The sequence below is a fragment of the Ictidomys tridecemlineatus genome, chromosome 3, assembly GCF_052094955.1.
Source record: "Ictidomys tridecemlineatus isolate mIctTri1 chromosome 3, mIctTri1.hap1, whole genome shotgun sequence".
NCBI lineage: Eukaryota > Metazoa > Chordata > Mammalia > Rodentia > Sciuridae > Ictidomys > Ictidomys tridecemlineatus.
Window position 1 is genome coordinate 211,177,187 of NC_135479.1, and position 18,254 is coordinate 211,195,440.

The window sequence follows — 18,254 nt, forward strand, 5'->3', positions numbered from 1 at the left end:
TTTGTATATATTTGGAAATATATACAAAGTGTTTATTAAAATTACATATTTTAAAACAGCTTTACATAAAAACAGACATCTCTGATTCAAAATGTACTTCAAACTCTCTTCTTACCAGTTTGGTTGTAAACTTGTGGTATACCAGTTGGGAAACCTCTGCATGACAAACCGACAGTCACTCTCCTGTGGTTCCTCTCTTGCCACCACAAGGGACAGTGCTGGTGGGACTGGATTTCCCTTCCCTGCGCTTTTGGGCTCTGGCCTTGCGTGGTTTTTCCTGTGCTGGGTGTGTGTGTAGGGGGTAGTGGGTTCCCACTGTGGGAACCCACTGCCCCCAGCCTGGACTTGAAACACCAGGGAGCTGCTTCTGACCACCTGAGACGTGACTTCTCCCGCTCCGTGACATCTGAGATCTGTGCGGTTTTGTGTTAACCAATGATGTCTGTTGTTGTGCACTTTTGTTGCTTATGTTTTAGACCCTGTTTTTTTGGTAATGTCTACTTTCTTTTTTTTTTTTTTTTTAAATATTTATTTATTTAGTTATTGGCGGACACAACATCTTTGTTTGTATGTGGTACTGAGGATCGAACCCGGACCGCATGCATGCCAGGCGAGCGCGCTACCGCTTGAGCCACATCCCCAGCCCTCTACTTTCTTTTTTTTTTTTTTTTTTTTTAAAGAGAGAGTGAGAGAGAGAGGGGGACAGAGAGAGAGAGAGAATTTTAACATTTATTTATTTTTTCTTAGTTCTCGGCGGACACAACATCTTTGTTGGTATGTGGTGCTGCTGAGGATCGAACCCGGGCCGCACGCATGCTAGGCGAGCGCGCTACCGCTTGAGCCACATCCCCAGCCCTCTACTTTCTTTTTTAAAAAAAAATATTTTTTAGTTATAGGTGACACAATATCTTTATTTATTTATTTTTTTATGTGGTGCCGAGGATGGAACCCAGTGCCTCACGCATGCTAGGTCAGCACTCTACCTCTCAGCCATAGCTCCAGCCCTTAGAAGATTTCCTTTCTAGTGATGCCCTACGTGCCCTCAGGGCTAGAGACAGTTGCTTAGACTGTGTGGGCCCTCCCATCATATTTAGGTCAGGAATATTTAACTGAAAGAAAAAAAAAATCATGCAGTGATTTTCTACCAGGACCATAAGGCATATAAAAAGTGCGTTTTCTTCATGGTTGAGGTGATACCAGTTAACTGTCAGAATTTTCCAGGGTGCGACGTTTGAGGCAACCCCCAGGCCAGGCCATTCCTGCTGCCTTTGGGGGTGTGGGTGTTTGTGGGACAGATTTTCTGCTTGCATGTTTGGGGCCTAATGCTTCCTCTCTCAACCTTGACGGTGTTCTCTTCTCCAAGGAGTTCAGTCTTGAATGAATATTGTGAGTTTTTGACAATATTGTGGTTAAAGACATTATTCTTTCATGTTCACTAAATTTTCTTCCTGATCTTTTTTTTTTTTTTCCTCATGGTACTGGTGATTGAACCCAGGGGTGTTCTACCACTGAGCCACATCCCCAGCCCCCTGTTTGTGGCTTTTTGCCATTACAGACAGTGCTGTCATAGCATTCTCAGCCAGGTCTTGTGGCAGGTGTTGTGCTAGAGCTTCTCCAGGGCATATGCCCAGGACTCAAATTGCTGGCTCATAGGATATAGGTCTATTTAATTTTGCTAAGTAATGCCAAAATGTTTTCCAAAGTGGGGGAACCAATATATATGCTCTCCTGTTGGTGTACAAAAAAATTCTACTTGATCCATACTGTTGCCAAGGCTTGATACTGGCCTCCTTTTTCGCTTTTTTTTTTTTTTTTGAGGGGGGTTACCAGGGATTGAACTCAGGGGCACTCAACCACTAAGCCACATCCTGGCCCCATTTTGTGTTTTATTTAGAGATGGGGTCTCACTGAGTTGCTTAGTGTCTCGCTTTTGCTGAGACTGCCTTTGAAATCACGATCCTCCTGCCTCAGCCTCCCAAGCTGCTGGGATTACAGGGGAGCGCCACCATGCCCAGCCCCTCCTTTTTTACTTTTGTTGAGAGGTTTTATTCGTGTTTACTGACTACTAACAAGATATAGTGTCTAATCCTGTTTGAAATTCCTAATCCTGGTTGCCCGTTTCTTAAACTGACCTTTCTTACTGATTTAATTCCTTATATCTTCTGAATGCTAAGCTGTATTCACTAGTGTGAAGCAAGTCTTCTGCACGTTTGGGTCTTCTCTTTTTTCTTTGTTTATAGATCATCTGTTGAACAGATATCATTCATAACCTATCCTTTTCCTTTGTGATTCATACTTCTGGATCTTAAGGATCTTGACCTAGCCAAAGATCATAAAGTGATCTTTTCCCTGTGTGTCTTGTAAAATTAGTACTATTCGACTTTTCATAGTTACATTTAAAGCAAACTTTTCATTTTAATATAATTTCAGGTTTACAAAAATAGCACAAATAATTCTTGCATAGCCTTCATCTAGTTTCCACAAATGTTTTAACACCTTAACTATAAAACCACTATCAAATCAGGAGATAAAATAGAACTAACCTCTAGGTCTTACTGAATTGTGTGCATTGCCCCACAAGTCTTTGTGATCCAGGATCCAGTCCAGGAATCCACATTACATTTGCTGCTTATGTCTCCTGAATCTCTTCCAACCTGGGATAGGTTTTCAGTCTTTTTCCTGCAAGATTTTTGGCAGTTTTGAAGATTGCTGGCTAGTTATTTTATAGAAAAACCTCAATTTGAAGTGGTGTGATGTGCATTCACGATTGAGTTCAGGTTAGGCATTTTGACAAGAAGACCACCTTGCTATTGCAGTACATTGATGTATCTCACAGTGGTAATGATGTTAACTTTGATTATTTGGTTAATGATGGGGGCCTGTTGAAAGGTCATGTGAACCCACTTGAAAAAGCTCCCAATGGCCTAGTCTGGAACAACTTGAGAACAAAATAAGTAAGGATTATAATTCATAAAATAAAATACCTAAAAGTTTACGTTAGTATAAATAAGGAGAAAAAAAGGGAACCTTCCCCCCCTTCCTAAAGATTTCAATTAATGAAAGTAGAAGGAAGGATGGCCAAATGGTATGCTACAATGTATGGATGGAAATGTACCAGCAAGGTATTTGCATTATCTCATGACCTCTCCATAAAATACTTATGCACAGAGAAAAAAGAATGACTTTAAGTGGGGAAACTGCGCAGAGTTTTTTTTTTTTTTTTTTTTTAAAAGGGTCGTTTAATCACTGAGCCACATCCCCAGCCCTTTTTTTTAAAAAAATATTTTTGTAGTTGTAGATGGACATAATATCTTTGTTTATTGTATGTGGTGCCAGGATCGAACCCAGTGCCTCACGCATACCAGGAAAGTGCTCTACCACTGAGCCACAGCCACAGCCCCTCCAGCCCTTTTTTTGTATGTTTTATTTTGTAACTTTTTTTGGTTTGTTTTAGTTGTAGTTCATCACAATGCTTTTATTTTATTTTTATGTGGTGCTGAGGATCGGACCCAGTGTCCGGCATGTGGTAGGTGAGCACTCTACCGCTGAGCCCCAGCCCCAGCCCCATTAACTTTTTTTATTAATTTTTTTTTTTTTTGTGGGCTGGGGTGGGGCTCAGCGGTAGAGCACTCACTTCGCATGTACAAGACCCTGGGTTCTATCCTCAGCACCACATAAAAATAAACGAATAAAATAAAGGTATTGTGTCCAACTACAATTAAAAAATAACTTTTTTTTTATAGTTGTAGATGGACAACATGCCTTTATTTTTGTGGGGTGCTAAGGATCAAACCCAGTGCCTCACACATGCTAGGCCAACACTCTGCCACTGAGCTACAGCCCCAGCCCCAGTGTGTTTTTATTTTGAGACAGGGTCTGATAAGTTGCTGAGGCTGGCTTTGAACTCATGATCCTCCTGCCTCAGCCTTCCAGGTCGCTGGTATTACAGGTGTGTGCCACCACACCTGGCTAGAGTCGAGCCTTTAATCCACCTGGAATTGATTTTTGCATGTGGTGAGCTTGGGATCCATTTCTTCCTCTCTCACCCACCACACTAGTGCCCACCCGGCAAGCCCCAGAGCACTAGGATTTCCTAAGGCCTAGTTCCTCCAGAGAGGATTTGCATTTCTATTGCCATGGGGTCCTGCCAGCCTGCAGTTCTAGGAATACAGACCCTGGGGTGATCCAGTTTCAAGCTGTCCCAGAAGATAAGGGATGACTTTGGCCACAAAATCTCAGCATCTTATACACACAGGGTTGTAGTTTGCTGAGGCTGCAGACCCTCTGGAGGGAGTGTCAGGATTAGGTGGGGAAGGGACCCGACTTGGCTGCCCAGGTGGGCCCTGGATGTCTGCTGGATGCTCAGGTTCTTGGGTTTTGGCTGCAGAGCGCCCCCCCCCCCCCCCCCCCCCCCGCTTGGTGCTCGCCCCCACCTGTCTGGGGCTGACCCGTTGACTTCTGGCCTCTTCTGTGCATCTTTAGCTTCTTTTCTTTCCCCCCTTTTTTCTTTTTCTTTTACAGCATGAGTGTCCGAGTACCTTCTCTATCAGAAGGTAGATATGCATCCTCAGGTGATGAATCTGTTTTTATTTAAAAAATCATTTTTTTCTTGATTGTAAAGTTTTATTCATGACAGAAAACATGAAAAGAAAGCCAAAGTAGAGAACACTAAAAAAATTAAAGTTGGCCACAATTTTATTCCTCAGAGATTAAAAGTAGCATTCTAATGTTTCCTTATAACTTTCTGTACTCACACAATGACTAGAGGGCAGCAGCCAGGAGTCCACGGAATACTAAAGCTGTGTAATAAACCCGGCTTCAAAAAATAAGTTAGAAAAATAGATGTAAACTTATATTTTAAATGTTACCATTGGATAATATACAATGGATTTTAAAAATGAGCTCTGAGGTCAATTTAAGTACTAACACACACAACCTCTCCTGTTAGGAATGGTGAGATTAGAAGCACATGAGCAGCAGCATGTGACATAAGCACATATCAGGATATTGACTGATTATACTTCATTACTTTCCTTTTTCCTTCTGTAGGTGAAGATGACTGGATAGAATCCACCACAGTCAGGTTAGAATCTCCGAAAGTGTTGCCTGCGCAGGCCTGACCTGGAGGCACGTGGTGTGCCGCCTTATTTTTCAGAGCCTCCTCGGATCTGTCCACAGCAGCTGGACTGATCTGGTCATTTTTTAAGACACAGCCTGACCCAAAGAGCTCTTCCATGAGGTTGCTCTTCTTCTCTTTGAAGCTTGTGTCTTTGGCTTTCGCTCTGGAGGACTTTCCGAAGGAGGGCTCGTACCTGCTCACCAGCTTCCCGTCCTCTGTGCTGCCCTGGTGTCTGCTGGAGCTGTGCCAGCACCGCGTGCTGCCCGTGTCCAAGTGCCCACCCGCCGCGGGCAGCCCCTGGTGCAGGTTTTCGGTGGCCTCAGAGAAGGAGTAGTGCTTACGCTGTCTGCAGGCCAGCTTGGAGCTGGGAGGAGCGCACTTGCACCTCTCGGGTGTCTGGTCGGCCGTTTGCACGCTGTCCTGCGTCGGCATAATGGCTTTGAACTTGTCCTTCACCGGCTCACCTCCCGGCTCACCTCCCGGACTGCTTTCTCTTTCAGGGTGAATTACTGGGATTCTTTTTGTTGGTAATTCTTGTTCTTGCAAAATGGTTTTCTTTTCTTGATCTTCCTTTTTCTCTTTCTGTCTTCCAGTATTCTCCAGAGGCGCTTGTATTTCCAAATGTTCTTCTTCCTTTGGTAAATCTGTATTGGAAAAGCAGAGAAGGCAGTGCCCTTTAAAATCAGGGGATTCTTTTTTCAAGATGCGTGTTGGTGCACTGACCCTTCCTGACAAGCACACTGGCACCACCGCAGAGGGAAGAAAACAGATCCTACAACACAGAAAGGGTGTCTTCTATTGACCCTCTTGAAAAGTCTTACTTTCCTATGAGATCCCAAATAAATGGAAATCATGAAACCAAAATAAAAATGATATTCATGGACAAAATTTGCTGACAAGTTACTAACAGATGTTTGACAACACTAGCTGGAAGCGGTGCCAGTTTAAACAAGGAGAACACTTTTCACACATCCAGTTGACATGTGATTTCCAGTTGGCAGGGGTGTCATTGGTAGAGCTTCACTGGACAGCAACTTGGCAGTGTCCAGTGACATTCCTGGTGCACACACTCGTAGGCCTGACCACCTCACTTCTAGGACCAAGCCTATAGAAATGCACAAAAGGAGGTAGCGAGATGTTGACTGTGACACGGTTTACAGACTTGTCAGGAGTGGTGGTTAATCAAGCCTGTCATGTGTCTGTGGATTCTGGGCTACTGTGAAGAATGAGTCGGTGATGTGAGCTGACAGGGAAAGTGGTTCCCACGCCACAGTGTGAGCACCGCAGGGCAGTGTGTTTATCTTTTTCTCCTTTGGGTGCTGGGTGTTGCACCCAGGGCTCCCTGCGTACTCAGAACTGGCTGCACCGCTGGCCTGCACCGCTGGCCTGGGGCTGGGTCTTTTGCATTTGTTCACTGCTCCCTTCCCAGTGGCTGGAACAGTGCCAGGCGCATACTATAGGCCCAAATAGAATTTGTCATTTGAATGAATAAACTTTCTAGGACAATATGAATTACACATATAAATTTAAAAAATAAACGCAAGATGTTAGTAGAGCAGTGACCACAGTGAAAGTGCAGATGACAATCAGTGTCCACCACACTGCAGACAGGGACTGACAAACTGTGTGATTTAAACCTTCTTTAGCCCCACAACTAAGGTGTGGGCCTTGCAGGGTCTGTGGAGTGCCTGATGTGTTGAGCAAGGGCTCTCTACTCTGAGGGAGCCCCAAGTGGTCTGTGCAAATAGTTCACTGTTCTTTCCCCAGAAATTATTTTTGCCCAGCCTTGCAGAATTTCAGCCAGATAGCATGTTAGCAGTGATAAAGCAAAAGCAAGGGAGTAATGTTTTCAAAATTCAAAAAGAAAATGATCTCCAGCCTGGAATGTTCTTTCCAAGTGATTATTAATCAAATATACTCATGGAGTAATGACATTTCCTGATGAAGGGAACAGGTTTACCTTCCACCCATCCTCAAGGAGCTCCTGGAGGCTGGGCTGTGCTCTTTAACACACAATGGGGCTCACTGAGGAGGAGGAGGACCTGGTTTGAGAAACAGAAGATCTGGTAGAGAAGGTGGTGACAGAAGCCTGCAGGAAATCAAGGAGATCCCAGCCATGCACCCAGAGGCAGAGATAGACCAGGACCCTGCTCCATACTGTCCCCAGGGCCCAGTGCCAGGTACGTCAGGGTCTTGGCCTGCCTCGTCCATGGCTGATGAGTGCTGCACTTGCCACTGTCCCCTGCAGCCTGCGGCCTCTCCTTGCACCCACAGAAGCATTCTCCTTTGGCGGCCTCCTGAAAGCTGGAGGTAAGCTTTGGTGATCTTAGGGCTGGACGCTCTGAGCAGCCCATTCCCTCGCCCCTCTGGCCCTTCCCTGTCCAGGTTAGAGGACATCGCCCTGTGGCTTTCACCTCACCTGTCCTGGCAGAGGCTCTTCCTCTGATGGCTTTTCTGTCTCCAAGAACAATTCATGCCCTCGCCTGCTTATGGAGCCCCTGTTCATTCTGGGGAGCTGAAGCTGGGGCTCTGTTTAGCTCATCTTTTCCTGGAAATATTGCCCTTTAATCAGCTAGATTTGGACTCAGTTGTTCAAAGCTGAACACTTCTGTTTGGAAGGATATACTGCTATGGGTTGATGATTATATTTCCCCTTATCCACCAATTTCATCCGATGCAGCCCCAACCTCTAGTAGGACTGTATCTGACATGGAGCTCCCCGCCCACCCCTTCCCCCAAGACTGGGGTGTGATACAAACCAGGCCAGCACACCTCCATTGAGCTGCATCCCCAGCCCTGAGGGGCCTTTTAGGGAATAATTAAGATTAAATGAAGTACTAAGGATGGGGCGGGCCTGGTGTTGGGATGATGACCTAAGAAGAAGCCAGGGCCTTGGCGCTCTTCCTGGCCTCCTCCAGTCAGGCGCTGAGCAGAGAACAAATGGAGATGTGGTGAGAAGATGGCTCTGCAGGCCAGGAACCAAGTGGTCAGAACTTTCCGTTTGGACTTCTTAGCCTCGAGAACTGTGAGAAATAAATGTCTGTTGTTCAAGCCACCAGGTGATGGTACTTTCTCTGGCAACCCAAGTGGATTAACAGACACACGCAGCACAGGGAGCTGAGAGAGATTGCAAGGAAATTACCCAAGATGGCGGTCCTTTGTGGTGGGCGGGCAAGGGCTTTGGTTGTGAAGGGCCCGTGGGGTGTTCTAACAAGTGCCAATGTTCTCTTTTCTTTCTTTTTTTGGTGCTGTGACTTAAACCCAAGGCCTCGTGGCATACCTTTTACCACCAAGCTATATTCTCTCAACCCTCTTCTACACTTAACCAATGTACTGAGTATAAGGTGCTCCTTGGATTGATTCTGCAAACTCTTTTTGTTGTGTGTGTGCGCCTCTATACACATCTGTAGTAATTCACAGTTCAAAAACAATCAAGTAAGAATAAAGGAGACTTTTATTTTTAGTACTTGGGATCATCAAACCCAGGGCCTCACATATGGCAAGCAACTACTCTACCACTGAGCTAGACCCACAGCCCTAAGCAGGACCTGCTAAAGTTGTTAAAATTACCTTCATTTTTCCTCTTAGAATCCTCTTGCTTTGGTAGTTTATTAATATGGTGAGCAATTTCATGGTTTATTTCAACTGATTTTTCTTTATGACTGATGTTTCCTGTTGCCATTTTACCCTACAATTTCAAAAAACAACAAAAATACAGTTTTGGGAGTCTAGATAATTTTGAATTGTATTTTATTCTAAAGAATACAAGTACTTTTGTATAGAACAAGTGACTGTTTTGTAGCTTCCTGTGCTTTTTATTAAGACATTTTATTAAAATACTGTAAAAGTAACAGAATAAAAAAAATCAACACCCATAAATCAATTGCATTCCTGTACACCAATGATGAATTGGCTGAAAGAGAAATTAGAAAAACTACCCCATTCACAATAGCTTCAAAATAATATTATACTAAAAAAATAATATTATTATACTTGGAAATCAATCTAACAAAAGAGGTGAAAGACCTCTACAATGGAAATTACAGAACACTAAAGAAATAAGTTGAAGAAGACCTCCCATAGATGATGGAAAGACCTCCCATGTTCTTGGGTAGGTAGGATTAGTGTAGTCAACATGGCCACACTGGGGCTGTGGCTCAGTGGCAGAGCTTGCCTCACACATGGGAGGCACTGGGTTCAATCCTCAGCCCAAAATAAAGACTTTGTGTCCATGTATAACATATATATGGTCAAACTACCAAAATCCCTATACAGATTTAATGCAATTCCTATTAAAATTCCAATGACGTTCTCCATAGAAATAGAAAAAGCAGGGCTGAGGCTGTAGCTCAGTGGCAGAACACTGCCTTGCATGTGTGAGGCACTGGGTTAGATCCTTAGCACCACATTAAAGAAAAAAAAAAGCAAACAAATAAAATAAGGGCATGCTATCCATCTACAATTATTAAAAAAATTAAAAATAGAAAAAGCAGTCATAAAATTCATTTGGGAAAATAAAACGGCAGAATAGCCAAAGCAATCCTCAGAGAGAAAATGAAAGAGGAGGCATCACAATCTCCCTCACCCTGCACAATACTCAACTCAAAGTGGATCAAGGACCTAGGTGTTAGACCAGAGACCCTAAGCCCCTAGAAGAAAATGTAGCTCCAACTCTCCATCATGTCGACTTAGGAACCAACTTCCTCAACAAGACTTCTAAAATGCAAGAAGTAAAATCAAGAATCAGTGTGCTGGGGTTGTGGCTCAGTGGTAGTACACTTGCCTGGCATGTGTGAGGTACTAGGTTCGATTCTCAGCCTTATGCATGTAAGGCAAGCACTCTACCAACTGAGCTATATCCTAGCCCCTTGGTATATATCTAAATAAATAAATGTCCATTGACAACTTAAAAAAAAAGAATCAGTAAATGGGATGGTTTCAAACTAAAAAAGCTTTTTCACTGCAAAGGAAAGAATCAAGAGCGTAAAGAGAGAGCCTACAGAATCGACGAAAATCTTTGCCACCTGCCATTTAGAGCATTAATCTCCAGGATATATAAAGAACTCAAAAAAAAAACACTAAAAACCAAATCATCTAATCCATAAGGAACTGAACAGTCGCTTAACAGAAGAAATACTAATGGTGAACAGATATATTAAAAAATGTTCAACATTTCTAGAAATTAGAGAAAGGTAAATTAAAACTACACTGAGATTTCATCTCACTCCAGTCAGAACGGCAACAATCAAAAATACAAGGAACAATAAATGTTTGTGAGGATGTGGGTAAAAGGTACACCCAAACATTGCTGGTGGGATTGCAAATTTGTGCAACCATCTGGAAAGCCGTATGGACATTCCTCAGAAAACTTAGAATGGAACCACCATTTGATCCAGTTATACCAATCCGTGTATATATCTTTGTGTGTGTGTGTGTGTGTGTGTGTGTGTGTGTGTGTGTGTGTATGTGTGTATGTGTGTGTGTTGGTGTGTTGCTGGGGATTGAACCCAAGGTTTTGTGCACGTAAAGCAAGCTCTCTACCAACAGAGCCATATCCCAGCCCCTTGGTATGTATCTAAAGGAGATAAAATTAGCATACTGTGGTGATGCAGCCCCATCAATGTTTACAGTAGCTCAGTTTACAATAGCTAGGCTATGGAACCAACCTAGGTGTCCTTCAACAGATGAATGGACAAAGAAATATATATACACATTGGAATGTTACTCAGCCATAAAAAGAATGACATTTTTCTGGTAAATGCATGGATCTGGAGACTATCATGCTAAGTGAAATAAGCCAATTCACCAAAATCCAAAGTTCAAATGTTCTCTCTGATATGTGGATGCTTACACACAATAAGTTGTATGTGGAAAGAACAAAAGTTCATTGGATTAGACAAAGAGGAATTAAGGGAAGGGAAGGAAAGACAGTGGAATGAGTCCATCGTAACTTCTATGTTCATATATGAATACATGACCAGTGGAACTCCACATCACGAACAACCACAAGAATGGGAAGTTATGCTCCATGTATGTGTAATATATCAAAATACATTCTACTGTCATGTGTATCTAAAAAGAACTCTTAAAAATTCTAATCCCCAAGTGAGAAAATTAAAAAATATGGAAAAAAAGGACACTGTAATACAAATTTACTGTACCTTAGTTGTCAAAGATGGAACATCTTCTGATTTTTGGGTTTCCTGGTGACTCATACATGTAAATGACACACTTTTTCTGTCTGCTTGAACTGATTTTGTTGAAGAAACTATAGGATAGGTAAGACACATACTTCACATTTGGAGGCAATATTGATTTAAACATAAAATACCATTGAAATATGCAATATAATAATAAATCACAGTATATTAGGTATTTTCTAAACATTCAATTGAAGTATAACATTTACTAATTTCCTCTTCTTTTTCCTGCCATTTCGCTCATTTTGTCTTATTTTGGGTGACAGGGGTCACAGGCATCATGTGGAGTGAAAACAGGTCGGTGCTGGGGTAAGAGAGCACGCTGGCCTGGTGGGAGGGGTTCAGAACTGGAGTGGCCCAGCCCCTGCAGCCTCCTGCCGGAGGGCCTGTTCGCGGGTGCACTGCCGTGCTGGAGTACCTGGACCTAGGCGCTTTCTCATCTCCACTCCCTGGCTGTTCATCGTCTTTTCTGGGGGCTGTTATTCTGGATTATAAGCCAGAACAAACAAAGAGAGGCAAGGAAATCGTAGGTGCTGCCTTTGAAAGTAAATATGTAGTTACTTTTTCTACCAAAATAGAGGTGCGTGTTCCTGTTGAACCTCCCTTGACCAGAATCTTATGCTGGGAGATGGTGGTGGGAGGGTGAGTATGTACAAGCTCATGATAGTAGCGACAACATGGATGAATCTCAGACACGCTATGCTGAACAGGGGAAGCCAGAGTCAGAGGAGAACACACATGCTCTGAGATTCTACTGGTGTGACATTCTAGAACAGACAAATAGCTATTGTGACAGAGGGAGATGGAAGGTGGCTTGGCCCGGGGGTGGAGAGTGCTGACTGCAGAGGGGCCTGAGGAAGCTTCCTGGGGAGATGGGATCTTGATCAGAGTGTGGCTACATGGGTATGAGCATCTGCCCAAATGCACTGAGCTGAGAAGCTAAAACAGGTGCATTTTACTGATGTAGAGTATACCTCAATAAAAGTTAATTGTCAGAGACCATACACTGACTAACAGATACATGTAGAAAGTTCGGGTTTTGGCAGATTTTGCTTCAAGCGGAAAAGTTATCCTTTTCTTCCACCTTAAGACATAAAATACTGAGCTGAAAATGGAAAACAGGAAGGCATTTTCATTTTTTTTTTTTGTAGCTCAACAATATCACAGTTTTTTTATTCCAAATCACAAAATGGTTTTCAGTAACTAATAAGATGCTTTTTAACATGTCCATTATTTGGGGACTGGAATGTGGCTCAGTGATAGAGTACTTGCCTAGTACACACAAGGCCCCAGGTGCAATCCCCAGCAACACACACACACACACACACACACACACACACACACACACACACACATCCATTATTTTGACTAAGTAAATTAGAAAAATATGACTAGATGGTTAAAATATATTTTGAGAAAAGTTTAATAAAGCATACCTTTTGGGTAATCGTCTAATTCATGTAAATTTTTAAGTATTCGATTGGTATAGATGTTTTTAATTTCAAGCTCACGTTCCTTCTCCTAAAAAGAATCACAATACCATTTTTTTCTATGACCCATCTGCTTTTGTAAGAAGATATTTTTAGTTTTAGGTGGACACAAATCCTTTATTTTTATGGGGTGCTGAGGATCGAACCCAGTGTCGCACATGTGCTAGGCAAGTGCTCTACCACTGAGCTACAACCTCAGCCCCAACCATTTGCTTTTATTAACTTTGATTTATTCTAAAAAAGAATGAGGTTTGTATGCTCTGAACAAAATTTATAGGTCCTAGAAGAAACAAATGAGCCATATATCCCATTCTGGACAGCAAAAAGCACTCCTTTTTGACAAAGTGGCGCATTATGGCAATGGGGACCATATTTTTGAAGAACCTTGCAAGTGAACTTCTTTCCCTGTCTTCTTTCTGTGCCTGGTCTTGTGTCCTGAAGTTTATTGTTCCTCTGCACTGCCCACTCTAGTACACACTGGTCACATATTGTGATTTAAATTGATTAAAATGAGATAAAATCTAAGATTCAATCCTCAACCACAGGACCCCTATTTCAGGTGCTCAGCTGCTTGTGACTCGTGACCACAAGTGAGCTGCCGTGATAGAACAGTCCCATCACCGCAGAAAGTTCCATCAGAAGGCTGCGTTGATACAAGGGCAGGGTTGGTGGAGCCTAGAACAAGAACATCAATGTTAAGTTTTAAATCTGAATATTGAAGAGCCGGGCACTCTGTATCTTATTTACAGACAGGTCTCACTGAGTGCTTAGTGCCTCGCTTTTGCTGAGGTTGGCTTTGTACTCGCAATCCTCCTGCCTCAGCCTCCTGAGTTGCTGGGATTACAGGCATGCATCACCGCGCCCAGCAAGGAGACTGATTTTAATTGGAGGAGACTGAGTTAAGTTTTTGTCCATTTGTCCACCTCCATTCCCACTCTATTTTGTAGGAATGGGGTTCATATTTTCTATAACTGAAGAGTAATTCAGTTATAGAAAATAAAGAACATTATATACATCTGTACATCTGAATTGTAGAATACAGGCTTGGTTCTTATTTTAAAGATACCTTTTATTTATTTATTTATTTATTTTTTTTTTTTTTTTTTTTTTTTTTAAGAAAGAGTGAGAGAGGAGAGAGAGAGAGAGAATTTTTAATATTTATTTTTTAGTTCTTGGCGGACACAACATCTTTGTTGGTATGTGGTGCTGAGGATCGAACCCGGGCCTCACGCATGCCAGGCGAGCGCGCTACCGCTTGAGCCACATCCCCAGCCCCCTTTTATTTATTTTTTAATATTTATTTTTTGTAGTTGTAGTTAGACACAATAACTTTATTTATTTATATGCTGAGGATCGAACCCAGGGCCTTGCACTGTGAGGTGAGCGCTCTACCACTGAGCCATAACCCCAGCCTCTTGCCTCTTATTTCAATATTAAAATTAGTTTATTATGAGATGTGCATACATGGATAAAACATAAGAATACTAATCTATTCTAAAATTTAGGTTTCTAGAAGCAAAAATGCTGCAGTCTTCTCCCTTTTACTTCCTTCTAATTGTAGTGACATTTTGCTCAAAGATGGGAAACATTGACAGTTCCGCATGGTGAAAAGCTGATCGAGGATCTTCTGGATATTATGTTGAAGAGGAGGGATACAGTACAAGGATTTTTAGAATGATTTTTCACTCATTTTGACATTTAGAGGGCCAAACTTTGATTATCTGGAAAATCCACATGCATATCTTGGTTTGGTGTGGCACTCAGGAGTAGTACGTGGTTGAGTGGCAGAGAGCAGGAAGGAGCAGGTCAAGGACTGTTTCTGATGAAATCAGTACAGGGATGGTGGGGGTCATTAGGACGCTATATGAAGGACTGTCATTCAGGACTGGAACAGAGGTTCCAGTCAGCTACCGACTACAGAGCTGGACCAAAAATCTAAAACAACAGGTTTGGTACACAATCCAGAATACTTGGATGGTTGTTCAATTTATTAATTAAGTGAAGAAGAAAGAAAACCCACAGTTAGGAATGCTTATGGATTCTTGTGGAATGCCCATAGGAAAGACTATTCACAAGTTCAAAGGATATCAGGTCGGACTTAAAAGGGAAGTTAGGTCATGGTGTGGGACCATGGTAAGGTTCGTGTAGATGGCTTACAAAAATTGGACAGGAAGCAGTGTTTCCTGGCCAGTTACTTGGCCAGGAGTAAGATGGTAGTCAGCGTGTAAGCTGGGCTGCAGTGCCTCATTTGGGAGCTGAGTAAGGCTGACATCTGTCTTCTTACTTCATACTCCCAAAGTGGTCCTAGACTTGGTAGAGGATGACTTTGAAAATGAGTTTCAAGGTACAGAGATAGATATTTCGATCTTTGGGACGGGACCCTCCCAAGCTCAAACAATAATGGCTCATGTTAATGTGGCAGGTTGTATTTTCTTAAAATCGTCATAATAATATTTCTGTTCTCTATGCTCTAACAGAACCTGTGACTCCACAGGAGGTGGAGTCTCCTGCTTTGGGCTGCCTGGCACGCGGAGCAGCGAGGAGGAGATGATGCTGCACGACTGGTGGGGCTAGGCCATGGGGGGCCACGTGGCTGCTTCCAAGCCCTCCCTCCTCCCTCGCTCCTCATCCCTGCCCTTGGAATGCTGCCACCAAGTCAAGGGGAAGCTCACACCACTTGGATAGGCCAAGGGTGGGATTCTGGCCAATAACCCAGCTAAGCCCTCAGCTGTCAGCTGGCACCAACTGCAGCGATGAGTAAGACTGCAGATAATTCCAGCTTCTTTCTACCATCAGAGCTGAGGATGAGAGGGGCAGAGACCAGCGGTCCTAAACTGTAGATTTTTGACCAAAGTCAGTGTCATTTCTGAAGTTATTTAAGTTTTGGAGTAATTTCAATGCAGCATTGTAACAGGAATGGATTCTAAAACATCTGTAAAGTTTCTATTTCTCCCTACTTGGATTACTACTAGCAATGACCTTGGAGAGGCCTACAGGGCAACCTCAGTTTTCCAGTGGATAGCATTGGTGGGAGGTGGGAGTGTATCCTGAATGCAGGAAGAAACCCCAGGTGACAGGCTAGGGGTTTAATGAGTGAAGTATGAGAAGTGAGGTATGAATGAATTATTTTAAAATTATTTTGTGCAACATATTCTCTGCGTGTGTTGCTTTTTTCTTTGTGCTACTGGAGACTGAACCCAGGGCCTCACACGTCTAGGCAAGCGCTCCCTCACTGCGCTACACCCAGCCCTATTTATTTTCAGAAAGGGCCTCACCAAGTTGCACAGGCTGGCCTTGAATTTATGATCCTCCGCCTCAGAGGGGTCACTGGGAATTTATAGGTTTGTGTTATCAAACCTGGCTTTTATTTTTCATCTCTTTGGCCTCTGGTTCTTCTTAGGGAGATTTTCTCAACATTGTTAGGTTTGTTTGTTTCCTAGCTCGCCTGCTGACTTTTGCATCCAGGCAGAGTTGAAGTTTACTCATCTCCTATTGTTCCATTGTCGGAACATCATATTTTATCATGTTCTCTCCTAGGGTGTTAAACTGGACTCCAGGTCGCTGCCCTGCTTGTTCTCCTGTGCTTTCTTTCACGCGCTGGTCCTTCTAGAGATCTGCTGGCCTGAACACAGGCGAGAGTGTGGGCCTGGGTTATCTTTTTTTTTTTCTTTCTTTTTTTTTTTTTATTGTTGGTTGTTCAAAACATTACATAGTTCTTGATATATCATATTTCACACTTTGATTCAAGTGGGTTATGAACTCCCATTTTACCCCATATACAGCTTGCAGAATCACATCAGTTACACTTCCATTGATTTACATATTGACATACTCATGTCTGTTGTATTCTGCTGCCTTTCCTATCCTCTACTATCCCCCCTCCCCTCCCCTCCCCTCCCCTTTTCTCTCTCTACCCCCTCTACTGTAATTCATTTCTCCCCCTTGTATTATTTTCCCTTTCCCCTCACTTCCTCTTGTAATTTTGTATAACCCTGAGGGTCTCCTTCCATTTCCATGCAATTTCCTTTCTCTCTCCCTTTCCCTCCCACCTCTCATCCTTGTTTAATGTTGGTCTTCTTCTCGTGCTCTTCTTCCCTAGTCTGTTCTTAGTTACTCTCTTTATATCAAAGAAGACATTTGGCATTTGTTTTTTAGGGCTTGGCTTGCTTCACATAGCATAATCTGCTCTAATGCCATCCATTTCCCTCCAAATTCTATGATTTTGTCATTTTTTAATGCAGAGTAATACTCCATTGTGTATAAATGCCACATTTTTTTTATCCATTCGTCTATTGAAGGGCATCTAGGTTGGTTCCACAGTCTTGCTATTGTGAATTGTGCTGCTATGAATATCGATGTAGCAGTGTCCCTGTAGCATGCTCTTTTTAGGTCTTTAGGGAATAGACCGAGAAGGGGAATAGCTGGGTCAAATGGTGGTTCCATTTCCAGCTTTCCAAGAAATCTCCATACTGCTTTCCAAATTGGCTGCACCAATTTGCAGTCCCACCAACAGTGTACAAGTGTACCCTTTTCCCCACATCCTTGCCAGCACTTGTTGTTGTTTGACTTCATAATGGCTGCCAATCTTACTGGAGTGAGATGGTATCTTAGGGTGGTTTTGATTTGCATTTCTCTGACTGCTAGAGATGGTGAGCATTTTTCCATGTACTTGATGATTGATTGTATGTCCTCCTCTGAGAAGTGCCTGGGTTATCTTATGTCCTGCTGGGCTGTGTGGCAACGTGCTTCTCTAGCTTCTTTCTGAATGGGAAGGAAGGTGCCGACTGACAGGCCTCACTGTGAGGTGACTCATTCACTGAGTTCCTCCTGGATTCCAGACTCCAGCCGTGAAGGACTTCGCTGGGACCCAAGTTTCTGCCAGTACCCCATTTCTTGTGGAGCAGTGTACTCACTCCTCAGCACTCTGCCGCTGGTGAATGCTGCTCCAGGCTGTGCAGGTCACCCACCTGCACGTTCTCACTCTTGTCCTCCTCACCTGCCTGCTGCGAGGCCAGTAGCTCTCAGGACGCCCCACTGCAGGAAGGCTGCTGATGCCCAGGGGCCACCTGAGGGCTGATGGCAGAGGGGGGGCAGGCAGGCAGTGGACTTTCCCCCCCAGAGCCTTGATGAGCTCCACTTAGTCCTTTCATTCACTCTGTGGATTCTGAGTTTGGGGTTTCTTTCCATGTCCTGTTGTCACCTCTTCAGGATTTTAGCTATGTGCATTTTAGGTTGTCATTGTCTGTCTGGCGTCTCCATCAATCTGAAAACACCTGCTTTTTATCATCTTGAAGTTCTTTGGTGGCTCTGGTACAATCATGGTATCCTTTTTGGGGTGAATTACTACTTTAAAAATAAATTTTCTGTTATTTCCATAGAGCTTTGGCAGGAAGGGACAAAAAACAGCCTTTTTTATTTTTTTAGTTGTCAATGGACCTTTGTTTT

General features: G+C 43.1%; 1 protein-coding gene and 1 long non-coding RNA gene across 6 annotated transcripts in view; one reads left to right on the plus strand and one right to left on the minus strand.

Moving 5' to 3' along the window:
• Nucleotides 1-4,420: 4,420 nt before the first annotated feature.
• On the plus strand, nt 4,421-6,007 carry LOC120890393 (uncharacterized). Its single transcript, XR_005734604.2, has 3 exons — nt 4,421-4,571; nt 5,050-5,620; nt 5,713-6,007. It is a non-coding gene; the product is annotated as an uncharacterized LOC120890393 (long non-coding RNA).
• Nucleotides 4,678-18,254, minus strand: part of Lca5l (lebercilin LCA5 like) — a 52,714-nt gene continuing 39,137 nt past the window's right edge. For 3 of the 5 annotated variants that reach the window (XM_040287037.2, XM_040287036.2, XM_013357770.4), the window contains 4 exons: nt 12,756-12,840; nt 11,281-11,387; nt 8,690-8,807; nt 4,678-5,763 (listed from right to left, as the gene is read on the minus strand). In XM_040287037.2, the coding sequence (XP_040142971.2) occupies nt 5,000-5,763; nt 8,690-8,807; nt 11,281-11,387; nt 12,756-12,840 (1,074 nt within the window). In that variant the 3' untranslated portion in view covers nt 4,678-4,999. Of the gene's footprint in view, nt 5,764-8,689; nt 8,808-11,280; nt 11,388-12,755; nt 13,485-18,254 lie in introns of those variants that run through there. The other 2 variants (XR_005734602.2, XR_013437043.1) reach the window with 2 other exon arrangements.